This window comes from Macrobrachium rosenbergii, chromosome 56, assembly GCF_040412425.1.
Source record: "Macrobrachium rosenbergii isolate ZJJX-2024 chromosome 56, ASM4041242v1, whole genome shotgun sequence".
NCBI classification, from domain to species: Eukaryota; Metazoa; Arthropoda; class Malacostraca; order Decapoda; family Palaemonidae; genus Macrobrachium; species Macrobrachium rosenbergii.
In genome coordinates, this window is record NC_089796.1 from 16,779,302 (window position 1) to 16,794,575 (window position 15,274).

The 15,274-nt window shown below is 38.1% G+C and overlaps 1 protein-coding gene across 2 annotated transcripts in view; it reads left to right on the forward strand.

Annotated features, from left to right (window-relative positions):
* The first annotated feature begins 425 nt into the window (after positions 1–425).
* LOC136836044 (ribosomal protein S6 kinase beta-1-like) overlaps positions 426–15,274 on the forward strand; it is a 61,052-nt gene continuing 46,203 nt past the window's right edge. The window contains exons 1-2 of one of the 2 annotated variants that reach the window (XM_067099926.1): positions 426–931; positions 13,047–13,087. In XM_067099926.1, the coding sequence (XP_066956027.1) occupies positions 839–931; positions 13,047–13,087 (134 nt within the window). In that variant the 5' untranslated portion in view covers positions 426–838. Of the gene's footprint in view, positions 998–13,046; positions 13,088–15,274 lie in introns of both variants that reach the window. The other variant, XM_067099925.1, reaches the window with a different exon arrangement.

Consider the following 15,274-nt stretch of genomic DNA (forward strand, 5'->3'; position numbering starts at 1 on the left):
AATCGCTGTATTTAAGATTTAATGACTTGCGAACAAAAGATTGGCCATTGTGAGATTTTCCTGAGAGTTCAGGCATGTTTATTTCGATACTAAATTATTGTTTCGAACAGTTCATCAAAATAAACAGTCAATTTTGCGTGGAATAAAATTTTTTCTTTTGTTTCATAATTTACGGTAATTTCCACAGGGAACGTCATTCTCCATTCATTCTCCTGGACAGATAACTTTATTTGGCAACGTTTGATCTGCACAACGTGCAAGTTATGCCAGGGATAAGGCCTTCAAATCGATTTAATTTTTAACGTTTTGTTGTTGTTTAGAACAATTTGATTGCATTGTGTGGCAAGTATTTGCATAGATTATTTGTTATTTTAAAAGGAAGGGTGCTCTTATATCAATAATAATATAAAGAAAACGTACCCAAGGAGCTCGCGAGTACACAAAAATAGTAAGAGAAAACGAGGTCAGTATGTCGTCTCGAACCTACTTCGAAAGGGACGGAACATTTACGAGCGCTGAGGATTAAAATAAGCACTTAAACATGCGATTCGTTGATCACACATCACCGCAGGTGGAAGAAACATGAGAGACTGTAGGTGTAGGTCCTGACCGGTTTCAGCTTCATTTCCAAGCCACTGAGAAAGTTTACATTAAGGAGCGTCGGCGAAGCAGGTCCGAAGTTCCGAACCAGTTTCGGTCCCGAACCCTCGCTGCTGCCGATCGCACATGAGATCGTTCCCATCTGTGCTTGTTTTGGTTATGGTGGTGAGAGAGGTCCGATATCTGGGGCCAACGGAGTGATCATTCAGTGATAAAAGTGTTTTTTTCATGTGTTAAAATGGCGGCGCCTGGAGTTTTCGATTTAGAATTGCAAGAGGAAGACGCCATAGAATGTGACCAGTCCGACGACGATGCCATTGAAGTGGAAGAAGTAAGAGAATCCCACTTCTTTACCCATTACAGCCATGACGAAATCTGGGGGGCAAAAAAACCCTCGGTGTGTGATTGCTTTCGTGTTTGTTTCGTTTCGTACTACGTTTTCCCTTGTAGTTTTCAGTAGCCTGATTAAAAGATTGAAACGAGGAAAAAATAAATTTGGATCAGCTTCTTGTTAAATCACCCAGCCTAGCCAGAGTTAATGTAACCTAGCTTAGGCGAATCATAGGCTAGGTTATGCTAGGTCAAATTTCCCTTTGGGTCAATCTTGATAGCGTGAGTTTGTTGTAGCATTAAAGCCTAAATTCCTTTCCACTTGTGCTCTGGATATCTTGAAGGTTAAGTTGACCTCTGCTTGTAGCTTATGGTTGCTGAGCATAAAATTTTCAAGGGTAGCCTGTCGTAGGTCAAGGTTGCTAGCCAATGTTATAAACCAAGGTAGCATTGATTTGGGGCAAGTCTGTGCTTTCCAGTAGTAGTACTTTAGTTTCTATGAATTTAGGCTGCAACAGGAAAAAAGTTAATCCGAACCATCCTATGTTACATTATTTCTATGGTGGTCATGATAGGTGACAGCTAATATTAACTTGTAAATCGCATAATTTCCACAACATAAAGCTGTGATGCAGAAATTATGGCTTTAGTTAAAGTATGCCACCATAAGCTAGGCTATTTTGTTGTGAGTAATTTTCAAGTTGCTAACTAATGCTATGTGCCATCTGTCAGTTTTTCTTTTAAGATAATTACAAAATTAACTGTGACAGTAATTGATGACTTTTGCTTTTTCAAACATTTTCATTATTGAATTAAACACATAGTTCTTCTTATCCTAACCAGCCTATAGAAACTGGTAGCCATTTTAGGTTATTAGTTATTAAAAAGATACACAGATTGCAGGTCACAAACTAATTACAACCAGAAAAATACATGATAATAAATATGGCAGCATGTAAACAAAGCAAATGAAATAAAATTGCTTCAGTGTATCAGTCCATTGGTAACTAGCCTACATTTGTGACATTTTTATTGATCACTTTATTTTAAAGAATAAACCTTATAAAAGTTGCCCACATTTACATTTTACAGTACTGGCTGTAACAAATTACACAAGTGAGCCAACCATATGGTTTGGTTAAGCCTGGCCTAATTTGAATAGGCCTATTTGGTGGGCTATGCCCCAGCCAACTGGCTTACCCTGACTTTGAATATGCAAGCTATCCTACTATTGTACAGTTATAAGCTGGAGTTATCAGTATACAATATCCCCATCCCTTAAAATTTGTGGAATTTTACGTAGCTAAACATTAGGTGAATACAAACAACATATGCAGTAAGACTACTTTAGTAGTTTCTAGTACATGGTGTCTTAGGCTAGATGACTTTTAACTTATGGGGATTAAGATTGGTTTTAGGTTTAGTGAAGTTCTCAGGTCAGTTAGGAGGTTGCTCTGTAATTGAGTTTATATTAGGATGTAATCCTGTTATGGTAATTCTTTGTCATTTTTGTTTATCAGTGCCTTAAAGTATCGGGTCTGGCATATTCTAACCAAATTAAGGTTAGAGCATGATGGATGGTTAGGTTTCATTTGTAGGATAGCATAGTTTGATATTTTTCTTTTTATATTAAAATTTTTTATTTGAAATGCTCAAGTGTTGAACTCTGGTGGGGCATTTTAGACACTGCCTGTGCCCCAATTTAGGAAGTGCAGTTCTGTAACAATGACAGCTGTAGCTTAGTCAAAGCCTATATCGGTGCTGAGGTACAAATTATTACATAGATTAGGTGTGTTATTCATATAGACTACTGTAAACTGAAGAAGCTTGGAAATCCTCACCCAAGTCATATCCAGGTTGGGAAGGGCACTTGCTAAGTGAAGTTCATTGGGTAGGTGGTTCATAGCTGTGGCTCGAATGTACAAATATAAACATTGGCCAATACATTAACACGAGGCATATGATAGGAATCAATAAACATAAAAAATATTGAATCATTTATAAAGAAATGAGTTAAATGTAAATTTTCACATTAGGCTAATGTGTGAACATTATTACTGAACTAACTAGTCTGAATATATACCAGTTTTGACATGGGACAGGTATTCTTTGCATGTATACATTTCTTTACTGATAAGTAAGGAAATATAAGATTAATGTCTGCATATACATTTAATATACCAGTCATCACATAAGCATAAAACTTCATGATGGAAAAGCGTTAATTATGAAATTCAGTGTTGTAAAGTAGTGCTATTAGTTGTCATAAATGTAAAAATATTCCTCTTCAGATATGTTTATCTGACATTTTACCATTGTGTAGATATAGATTATATAATTTATATATAAACCCTCATTTTTATTTTTGTAATCATAAATAATGACACATACAGATGTAATTACTATATTATTTTGTCTATTTTGTAAAAATAGATGTTTACATTCCAGCAAGATTGTGGGAAGTTCAGGTTAGCAATAATTATTCAGGTATGTTAGGTGAAGTAATTTTGAAGATATCGTTGTGCCTCTTTTCTTATGTTTTTAACTAGAGAATATCGCCTAAATGGCTTGGAAAGTGTACTGTAGAGTAGGCATAGCCTGAGCTAGTTCATTCTTTTTAGTGAGAATCAAGGGAACTTAACAGAAGGTAACACACTTATGGATTTTCCTTTATAAAATCCCATTGCCAGTTTTTTTAGTTCTGCAATTTGTCATAGCTATTAGGATCAGATTATGGTATTTGTATTATAACTGTACAGTCGGCCATTGGTTTACCTGCATGTGCTGATAGCTTTTGAAAAATGTTTTAATTTTACTGACTGCAAATAACAGGAAAATGCAGACATTATGAATAATGCATAGAATTATATTTAGTATAAATGACTTGTACAGTTATAAGTTGGAATATTTAATTTATAAAGTAATAAGATTAGCTAAAAGTTTGTTCATGGTGGGTAAGGACACTGCCGTGTCAGATGTTGTCAGTGTTTAAGTGCCTGGGAATTTTATTCTTGAATATCAGTGACTGACTACAGTTTAGAGGCTATACAATGAACAATCTAAAATGGAAGTTTATTCTGTTTACAGTTTGTTCAGACCAGTTTAATGGAAATTGATCCTCATTTCTTTTATTAGGCTTACTGAAAGTTGATGTAGACTTCCGTTCTCTATCCACTTCTTGAGCATTACCAAGAATTAGCTTCTAAGAAATTGCTTTCAGTTTTTAATGAACTGTTGCTTATCGTGCATTTTTGGCTATTCATAGTGATTGCTTGCAGTTTTAATTGTTGTAGTGCTTGTAGTTTAATGTATTTTTAGCTTGTATGATAATTGCTTGCCTTTTTTGCTTCAGTGATGCTTTTCACTTATTGTAGCCTTTATAGTTGCTGTCAGTTTTTCTCCTGCTTTTCACTCACATTTAGGCCTACCTTACTATGTAAGGTAATGAAATGTTAAATATATCTTATCTGAGCTGCTTCATATGCAACTAGCCTATGCTCAAAGCCATTAATATTGATTTATAGAAAAATGGAAAAAACAATGTTTTTGTAGATAATTGTTTGGTCAGTCTATTGGATCCCCATTTGATGTCTTCAGTTAGCATTAATTCAGTCAGCATTAATTCATCATCCCATGTTGGATAAGTTAGAAGGCAGATTTAATTACCAGGTGAATGACTTTTAGTCCATAGGAACAGTTATTCTTTGCACAAAAGTGAGTATTTAGGGGATCCATACTGGTCAGTGCTGTTGGTTGTCCATGAAGGATAAATGATCAGTGATTCACAGAGCTTAGTGGCTTGTAGTTCTCCCTCATTTTCAAGTTTTTTCCATTTTTCCTTTGTTTTTACTTTTAAACAGAATTGCTTAGATTAATGCAGTGCAATATATGTATTGAGTAGATATGCACAATACATAGAAAATTTTAATATAATGCATTATATTGCGTAGAGACCCATCAAATGATGGTGAAACTAGCTTTTTTATTCATTCTAGAAAATTCCAAGTATTTTATTCCCATTATCTGTACGGTAGATATATAATTACAAGTTACAGAATAAGAGACGTTTATAAAAAAAAAATCATAAAATTGCCTAAAACCTAACCAATATTCCTTCTTATCCACCTGTTTAGTATGTTACACAGTTTACATTGAAATGTTTAAAGCCAGTTTACTAGTGTGTGTGCAGTATACCAAGTGTTTAAAAAATAGTTGAGTTGTAGTTGTAGAATTACGATTTACTAAATTTGCTACCTATTCAGGGCCTTCAATTTTCATAAGCTGTTGAAATTTAAAGCATATTATATCCTGATAAAAGTGTTTTCATTGCAATGGGTTACATGAGGATTTAATTACATACTGTATATATCTCCTCTGCAGTTAGAATAATATAAAGTTTGGGAAAATTTGAAAAGCAGTTGAATTTTTCTTCATGTTTGCTCTTAACTGAAATATATACAGTATACAGTCGACCCCCGGTATTCGCAGGGGATGGGTACCACAACCCCTCGTGAGTAGCTAAAATGAGTGAATACTTGACACCACTTTAAAAATGCGTATAGCCTAACTGCCTATTTTGAGTTCAAACACCAAAAAACATCTGAAAACACTTGTACCCGAGTATTTTAATAGTTTTATCACAAAAAATGCATTTAGTCACGAAAATGATATGAAAGTACAGTAATTAGTGGATATTTCTAAATGTAAAATACCGCGAGCAGGTGAATTTTCCGCACGAATAATGCGTATGTACGTTCTGCAGTAAAATCCACAAATACAGTAGGTGAAGCTGCGAATCCGGAACCGTGAATAGGCGGGGCTCCACTTTATATCTTTGGTTAAAGTAATTCTACTTAATATTGGAGCCATTTACACAGTTTTTGTTATCTGCTGCTTATGCATGCACAAGTTTTCTGCAATGCATGAATTATTTTTTTTGCAATATGATTAAGAGCTCTTTGTTTTTTTAATATAGCATTACACTTTTTAACAGTTTTTTGCAGCCTTGCATGCTATGCTTTTGAAACTGCGTGGTGGTTTTTGCACATTTTACATTTTTTAATACTTTACTTTGTTTTCATGGAGTTTGCACAGTTTTATCACTTTTGCTACTTTGCTTAGTTTATTTTCTTGGAGTTTGCAGTTTTACATTTTTACAATGTTGCATACTTTTTTCTTGATGTTTGCAATTTAATGTTTTTTGGCAGCTTTGCATGCTTTATGAGAAGCCTATGCACACTTTTTCTGCAGTTTTCATAGTATTCCTCATGCTTAAGGTCTTCATGTTTATGGCGTTGTGGTGTTTCTGTTCTTAGTTGTTGAGTAATTGGCTCCCCATTCGTCCGTCACCTCAAGATGCATGTTCATGCTCAAGTACAAACCCTCATTTACATGCAGCTTATTTTCTTATGCTGGATATAAAACCTGTTTGGTACATGAATAAACATTTTCCAGTTTTTAAATGGTGAGTTTTTATTAGTGCTTGATAGTTGCTTATTTGTCAGTCTGTTTCATAGACAGTACACGTCCTAATCTTATAGGAGATTTAACAGGATGTTCTCTTATGCTGTAATTTGAATGCCTTAGGTTTTATTGTTATCTGTGATTTTTTCAAGAATCATTGCTGAATACATAAAGCATGCCCTAGTGTAGTTTTCATCATGCATTGTTTATATTTTTTAAGTTAAGTCCCAGTGTACACGTCAAAACATGTTTTGTCTGTCATGGATGGTGCAGGTCTGAATAGTGCACACCTACTCTTGACACTATCCAGGCTTAGTAATACTCAGTTGTTTATTTGAACCAGTTTTAAAAACCCCCTTTGACATTGCTGAACTGTGTTGATCTTTCCTTGCCTGATGCCCCTACTTGTTATGCTCCCCTTTGGGGGTGTTTTTTGACAGTGACACCCCTGGTGTGCGTCCCTTGATGAGATCCATGTGTGTGATTGAGTTTTGTCATACCTGTTCATGCTGTGCATGCTTTTCTGGGTATATTAACAGAGGGTCTGGAGTACCTTAAGTTGGTGTGTCCTACTATTGGTAGTCTAGTTGACCCTTCATTCTTTTCACTTACAGACCATTTTGGCTAATGTGTCCAATGATGGTGTTTGCTGCAGTTTGTGTTTAGGAGGTCAACTCCTTGACCCTTCTGTTGCTGTCATTATACCTTTCAGGGAAGCCTCCAAGGCTTCTTCTTTGGCTGTTATTGATATGCTTTGTTGTTTTTTTACCTTTACTTCACTCTCAGCTGTCATAGAAAGGAAGAATGTGACTCAAGGTCAGAATAAGGCACAAAAGTTGAAGTGTCTTTTCTTCACTCTCAGCTGTCATAGAAAGGAAGAATGTGACTCAAGGTCAGAATAAGGCTCAAAAGCTGAAGTGTCTTTTCTTCCTCCTAGTTGCTGACCTCTTCTTTTGCACCTTCTCATAAGATGCACATGTAGTATTAGTCCTAGAAGGCTAATCAAAAGGTGGCTTTCCTGTGAGTGCCTCACTTTTCTGGAGGGAGATGGCAATTTTTTTTTCTCTCCCTATGAGACTTAGTGTAGGCAGGATTGACCCGTTGGTCCATGACCCTGCTCATGATTACTGGCCAAGGAGAGGAGGACTTTTGACTCTCCCCTTGTTGCTCGTGCAGCCCCAGAGGTACATTGGGGTGAATTGGCGCTATCCTCTGGTCCTATGCTGTTACATTCTCACATTCTCTGGAACTTGTTCTTGGAGAAGGGTGCATGTGTGCACAGTAGTGCTCAGGGCTGCTTGCCAAGTCCTACTAAATTGGTTTTGTCTGATCTTAGGGAAGTGCCTAAGTTGTTAACTAGTTTGGATCATGCCCACTTTGTTCCATCCTCATCTATGGCTTGGGCATATGGTCAGCACTTTTAGGTCTGATCATTCTCATCCATGAATCCCAGAGTGATCTACTGAGGAGGAGTGATGTGTCTGTTTTCTTTTGTTCAGGACAGGATGTTTGCAGTTTGTGAGGGATCTGTTAGGGCCAGAGGGTCATTCTCCTTCAGAACCTGTGGAGAAGGTTACATGCTGGAGGACACAATTCCACTGTGTGGCGTCGCTCAGGTCCTCGGGAACTTGGAAGGGAACCACATCCAGGTCTTTTGGGACAACCATGCTTGCAGTACAGTACAGTATTTGGTTCAAGGAAGGCTCAGTCCTCTAAACCGTGAAAGGAAGTTCAATATTCTTCCTCACAAAAAGACCCAAAGTCCTCCCAGCCTCTTCAGCCTTTCAGGCCAGAAGAGTAGGCAATGGGAAGAAGGGATGGGGATGCTGAGGTAAGTGTTCCCCCTCCAGCTGCTGTGAGCAGGGAAATACCTTCCATGTCAATAGGAAGGGTGTCAGCGGTGGGTGTATGGTCTTGATAGTCTTGTCTTTGTGTCCCTTCAGATGGTTACAGGCTACCTTTCAAGGCCCACTGCCCTCTCCTCTCTTACCTGCTGAGCCACTTTCTGGCCTACCTTCTTGGATTGCCAAAAACTGTGGCCACGTCTATAGAGGTAAAATTGGTGCTGGAGAAGAACATGCTTGAAATTCTTGATGGCCAGTCCTCGGGTTCTATAGTTGGCTTTTCTCAGTGGAAAAGTTGACAGGAGGTTGGAGGCTAATCATAGATCTTTCCATTGAATGATTTTGTGCTTCAGACTTACAGCAAGATAGAGATAATGTGCATAACATGCATCATGTTGGACATCATCAGCCTTGTTATCGGCGATCCAGTTTTATGTCACTTGTCTAGCAACGAAAATCAGTGATTTTTTGTGCCGATTTCCACTTATTGGCACCAATACATACCTAACAGGGGCACTGATACCCGGTTATCAGTGCCGATAAGCCCCGAAAATTGCCAATTTTTGTTTATTGGCGATTTTCACTTATCGTCACGCCGGCGAAACGGAACCCCCGCCATTAACGAGGGACTGCCTGTATGAGGTTTCTATGTTGGCTTTTCAGGAAGTATTGGTGATGGGATGGTTATGGTATCGTTGTAGGTACAGTTGCTACAAGACAAAGACCACTGCCTTGTATTTGTCATGATCTGGGAATCATAATAAACTGGGAGAGACTGATTTCATGCTCAAGCTTCTAAGGACCTGTACATTCTGATGACAATGCAGCAGCAAAAGTCTTTCCAACAGATTCTTGTATCAGCACGGTCAGAGAAGTTGCAGCATGTCCTTGGAGTAGCTTGTTTTATGGGCACATTCACCAGTTTGTTTTGGTGGTCCCTGAAGCTGTGATGGTTGGCCCCCAGTGATCTACTTATGATGGTGGGCCATCAGGAGTCTTCTCCTCTAGTTTGTTGTTTACGATATCCTGTGATTGGAGTACTATGGTCACAGAAATTTCTTCTTTGGCTTATTGTTTGTGATTTTCTGTGAGCTTTTCCTGTCTTTAGGAGAGGTGCCAGTCTGTGACTGCTTCCTGGAAGAGGAGTTAAGGGAGCTGTTGGTTTGTTTTCATGACCTATAGTCGATGCATTTTAAGAATACAGTATCACTCGGCCAGACCCACATCCTCCCTACCCAACCCCACCTCCCCAGCCTAACTCTCTCCCCTCTTTTACAATATTACTCATACAGCTGGCAGCACTGTCCTTATCGTGAGCCAGACTTGGAAGATCATGCAAGATTCAGAGACCCTCATGCATTGAGAAGGGGAGGATGTCATCCAGTACCACCCCTACCCCTTCCCCTGGGATGAGCGAGTTGCAGCGGTCATTGACGCACAGAGAGAGAGAGAGAGAGAGAATTACTGTTTCTGTTGTCGTGAAGAGGGAACTTTCAAAAGTACAGGGAGTCCCCGGTTATCGGCAATCCCGATTTTCAGTGCTTGTCTAGCAATGAAAATCAGCGATTTTTGGTGCCGATATCCGCTTATCGTTGTCGATTATTGGGTATTGTCACAGATACATACCTAACAAAGGCACCGATACTCAGTGCCGAAAATTGCCGATTTTCGGTTATTGGCGATTTTCGCTTATCGTCTTGCCGTTGGAACAGAACCCCCGCTGATAACCGGGGACTGCCTGTATGTTGATAGAACAGTTGTACAAAAGTAAGTACCAATTTACAGGTTGTAGAGCCTCATTTAGTTATTGAATGAATATTGAATGAACAACCTTTCGATGTTATCAGCGTCATAGCCAAGCAGCAACTGATGTTGTCTGAGAGTGCAGTATTATAATGTCATGAATTAACTACGGTGCCAGGGGAAGGGGCTGTGGCCAAGTGATGTTTTTAAAATGCGTTGACTATACCGTGGATTTAGGCTTCCATGGAAGATTCACATTGGTTTAATTCCTTATGTAGATTTGCTGTGTCATCCATGAAGTTTCCTTGAGGTTAGTAGAGGATTTTAGTAGAAGGGCTGTGGAAGCATTACATTCCTCTGTTGCTTCCTTCTTGTTACCTTCTTTTGCAGGTCATGAGCTTGCTCGTGTCTAGGGTTTTTCCTCATGTTCTTGTAAGGGACTGACACATACCATTAAATGTCCCCCCATAAACCTGTTGATGCTTGCAGTATGTTTGGAGAGGAGGAGTTCTTTGCACTTCTTATCTTACAGCCAAGGTAGTGATTATAAATGTTCATGTATGATCTCTTCTGTCCCAGTTGTTTGTGCCCTTACAAAAGATGTTGGATTCTATTATAAAAACTCTGGATAGTTAGTTGAGTTTCCTTTTAGGTGTAGGGTGAACCAGGAATTCTTTTCCAGGGGTCTTTTGGTTTTGGCCAAGAGCCCATTCCCTTGAGTCCCTGTTTCATCATGACTCCTTGGCTGCTCTGGCTATTGTGCTACTTAGCTTCGCTGATGCAGCAGGGAGTGGATGGAGAAGCGCAGCTGAGAGAAGGAAAGTAGTGTTTCTGTCTTTCCCCCCTTTTTCCTTCCTCCTGTCCCCATGTGCCTTGGCCTACTGGCTGTTAAGATAGGGATGGCTGGGAGTCCTGGGCTGTCCATTGGGATTCCTTCGGTGTTCCTTTTCCTGTAGGAGAACATTGATCTTGCCTCCCCTAGGGATCAAATTTGGGAGAAGGTGGTCAGCCTAGTCACAGTTCTTCCTACCGGACCATCTAAGAACACTCACTTTGGGAAAATAATATTTGTGACGTGTATTGTTAAACAATATTCTGTTACAGGATGATCCTTGGACCCAGTAATGATCAGTCCTTTGATTAATTTTAATTTTGCTTGGTTTACTTATGGTACAGTAAACCTCAACTTGACAGACTTTTATACTAATCAGCTACATTATTAGGATTTTTTTGTACACCACCATTTTAGATGTGGTACATTTTTAAATAATCTCTTATATTGATTGTTAAGTTAAAGCTAAGCTTAGTTTAGGTCATAAATTGTGGAATTATAGCTGTAAGATATCTAGGAACTTTTTAAGTGGAGGCTATATTATAGTCTTTGTTACTTAACAGACTGATAAGTTAAGTTGAGGTGCAAATGTATTACATTATGGATCAGGTTGACTACAGTCTTGGTTCTTTTATAGGCTAGTTACCATTCTTCATGTTAATTTCAGTTGCTGTTGCATTCTACAGGTTCAGTGTTGATGGTTGATATTTTTCTCTGGTTAAAAGTCTTTTCTCTCTTATGTTTAGCATACTTGTACTTTCACATCATGTGCAATGCATATTTTTGCATAACCATGACTCAGCACCACCAGCTTTTGTGACAAATTTTGTCCAACGTATTCTGTGACAAGAACGGTCTCTATGTGCCGTACTGGTCAGTTGCTGATCGATGAATAGCATTGTTGCTGAAGGTCTTGGTGACATTAGATTAGCTTGCTTGTTGAGCAGTCTTATCCTTGGTGAAGGAACCCCTTTTTTGAGTAGGTACTTCCATGGGTGGTTGTGTTTCACGGGTGTGCATTGCCCATGAATTGTCTTGAATTACAGGTAATTGAGGATTCATAGTTTATTCTGTGCTTATAGAAAGAATCCCTCAATGGCACCCTTACCCCTTTAGTGTCATGTACTATGCATGCTGTACTCGGCTGAAATCTGGCACACTATTTGTGCTCCTGCTGGTTAATGTGCTCATGACTAGCACTGCCTCCTGGTTACCTTGTCATCGAGCTGGTTTTCGGGTGCAAGGCTGGTCATCTTGCTGCTCAGTTTTGTATTCTGTACGAGTAGGGGCTTACCTTGTGGTTGGGAGTTCTTGGTATAGATTGTGGTCACAAGACAGTTTGTCTTCCCCCATAACAGTCTTACGCATCTTGCGCCTGGTATGGCCTGTTCTCCATGTGATGGTGAACTTGAGCCCATCTTGTTCTTGATTCTGCCCATACTAGTACTATACTGGCATTGCCCAATCCAGTACAGTCAGAGGATTTCCTGATTGTGGATTGCTCTTGTGCCTCCCATGCTTAGTGCTGCTTGTGTTCATATCATGATGGAATCCACGGTTGCTAAAGAATACGCCTAGCATAGATAGCCTACTCTGATTTTAATAACTAAGGAATTATACATTTTCTAAAAAAATATTTGTAAAATTTAATATTCTCTATTCCTACTTACTGAATTTTCATATACCAAGTGAATACTGCATTCTTTTAATGAGAAATAAAATTATTACGGGAAGGGAATGAAAGTTCTGGGTAGTTGACAGGGTACAGAAATAAAAGACGTTTCCACCTTGAATAGCCTCACCCATATAAGGGCGTAGAGAATAAGGATATTATATAGGAAACCATATATGATTGTAAAAAGAAAGGTACTGGAATCCCATAATTTTCCTGCTTTACTTACATCTCCTTTGTGAAATAATTTATGTGCTTAATTTCCCTAATTGACTTCCCATTCCTTAGCAGACTATTTAGGTTTTATATGTACTGGTAACTCTAAATAACAAGTTCATTAACTGTGTTCGTGAAAAACATTGCTTTGTTTAACTTACCTTGCCATTGGCTACAACAATAAATTGCATGTACTGTACAGAATTAATACAGCACAGTATTAGGAATATGTTAAAAAGCCCCTTAATGGTGAAGGAAAATACTAATACAGAATTACCTTTTATCAGAATAGGGTGATTGGAGGTGTATTTGAACATCTTACTTATTATTTTTCTTCATTTTACAGAGCCAGTATGAACAGGGACCTGACATCAATGCAATTCTTCAGTAAGTATATGTTGTTTGGTTAATTATATCGTTATTATAAAGCAGATTACTTGGTAATCAGTAGCCATTTGTAGGTTTTTTACAATTTTTTCTGAATTCTGCAAATATGCAAAGAGATAGTATAAAATGTGTTTTAATTGATCTTTGCATATAGTGGAAAATACATAATATAGTTACAAATTCTCGTCATCACATTCTGTACAGGACCGTGTTTGTATAATTTCAAGTGTCTGGGTAATGAGTTCCCTAAATGTAGGAGATGGCATCTGTAATATGTTTTTATCTTGGTGGGTTAGTTAGTGGATTTTACTGGAATTATTACAGTGATTGAAAGGTTTTCTTTATATACAAGGATTATTGGTTTATAGTTTTAGTTTTAAATGACTATTTTTTAAATATATTTTATGCTAATAACACCAGTATTTTCCAAATTTGCTAATGTTTTTTCAAAGTCATTGTATGGGTATCCAAGCTTTACTTAGATAACAGGTTAGCTTTATTGTGTTATGATCTTCTCGTGACACTTAACTAATATTTATAAGTGTTTGGAACCTTGGGGTTGAATTATGGTACAATTTGCTGATGGTGACCTTTTAATTATCAGTTGATGTACCTTATCTTCCAAGCTGTAGTATGAAGTCTTCTGTATATTTAGTAACAGAGGCCTTCAGTGGAATGAGAGACTATTACGTTAGTACTGTGCATACAAACCATTTCATACCTAGTACCTATTGGTAGCACCTTTTGTAATCTAGATGTGTAGTTTTTGTCCAGTTTATGTACTCCTGTTGAGGTGCAGACCCAAATTAATTGGGTAGTTAAAGCGAGACATCAAACTTACAGGCAGATATTGTGGAAAGGGTGATGACTGTATTTAGTGTGTCATCACGGAACAAGTGGGAAGGACCCATTTCTGGTAATATCTTGGCAACTGTCCATGTGGCTCCAATAGAAAATACTCTTATTGTCCAGCTTTTGTGAGTTGAGTGCATGCACTTGCTTCTCCTGATTTATTCTAGTCTGGTAAACCCTTCAGTACATTTTTTCAGGGACAAGACAGGAACTACTCCAGAGTGCAAGATTTTGGTAATTAATGCCCTGAGTATTTTCCAGTTCTAGGGCTTGTGTCATATATATAGTTTCTGTTTATGGGATGTTTTACCTGTAAATGTTCAGTTCCCAAAGAAACCATCTGGATTTCTTGTTACTGTATTAATCCACCCAAACAGAAACCAAACTACAAGACACTTGAGGGCATTACCAGGTTCTGTTCACAGGCATTGTGTTTAGCATCCTTGTCAAGGTCCTTTTCCTGAAATATTTTCTCCTGGTGCAGAGACAGTGCTTTGGAAGATGAGAATTGGAAGGAATGACTTTGATTGTTGTTTCCTGGAGGACCTCTTTTGAGAAGCATTTTTAACACCAAGAGACAAAAATGTCAACAGAAGACTTTCCTTCTTCTCTTTTTCATTTTGCAAAGATTGATGTAGACTGTTTTTATATAAGTAACTTACCAAGTAATTACTTAGCTAACAGTTTCTATTAACTGGCAGGTAAAATTTTTGAAATCCGCAGTAGCAATTCTTTTATTTAAGTTACAGTGTAGGTAACTGACCTGCCCACTTTTGGGAAAAGAGGGAACAACCAAGCAGAGGGTGTCAGTATGTTTCTGCCGGCTTACGATGACGGTTGCGAGTTGCGGCTGGTTTTGAAATCTTCGGACTTTACTATATATGGTCTGTGACTGTTTGGTGAAGTATTTTGCTTTGGTAGCCTCTTGGCAATTTAGACATTTAGGTTTTCTTGAATAATCTGATTGTGACTTTTTACTTGGACTGTTTGACTTGTACTTGGACTGTTGTGGACTGTTTGACTTGTACTGATGTCCAACTGTAGTGCGAGTAGTATTTGTTATTGCAGCGAAGGCTACAATATGAGAATTACATGAGCGAAGTATGATTCATATACTAAGTGTACAGCTTGCAGGGTCAAGTTTGTTCAGTTGATTTGTCTTGTGCTGAATGTAGTGACAGGGACAGTAAAAAATGGAAGACTGAATTCTCATTTGACTAAGTTGGAGAGAGATAGAAAGAGAAAAGCAGTAGCCAAGAGTGAGAAAAGTTTAGTTAGTCAGGATACAGCTAATTCTTCTGTCGATTCACCAGTTGTACCTCTTTAGCCCTTGTC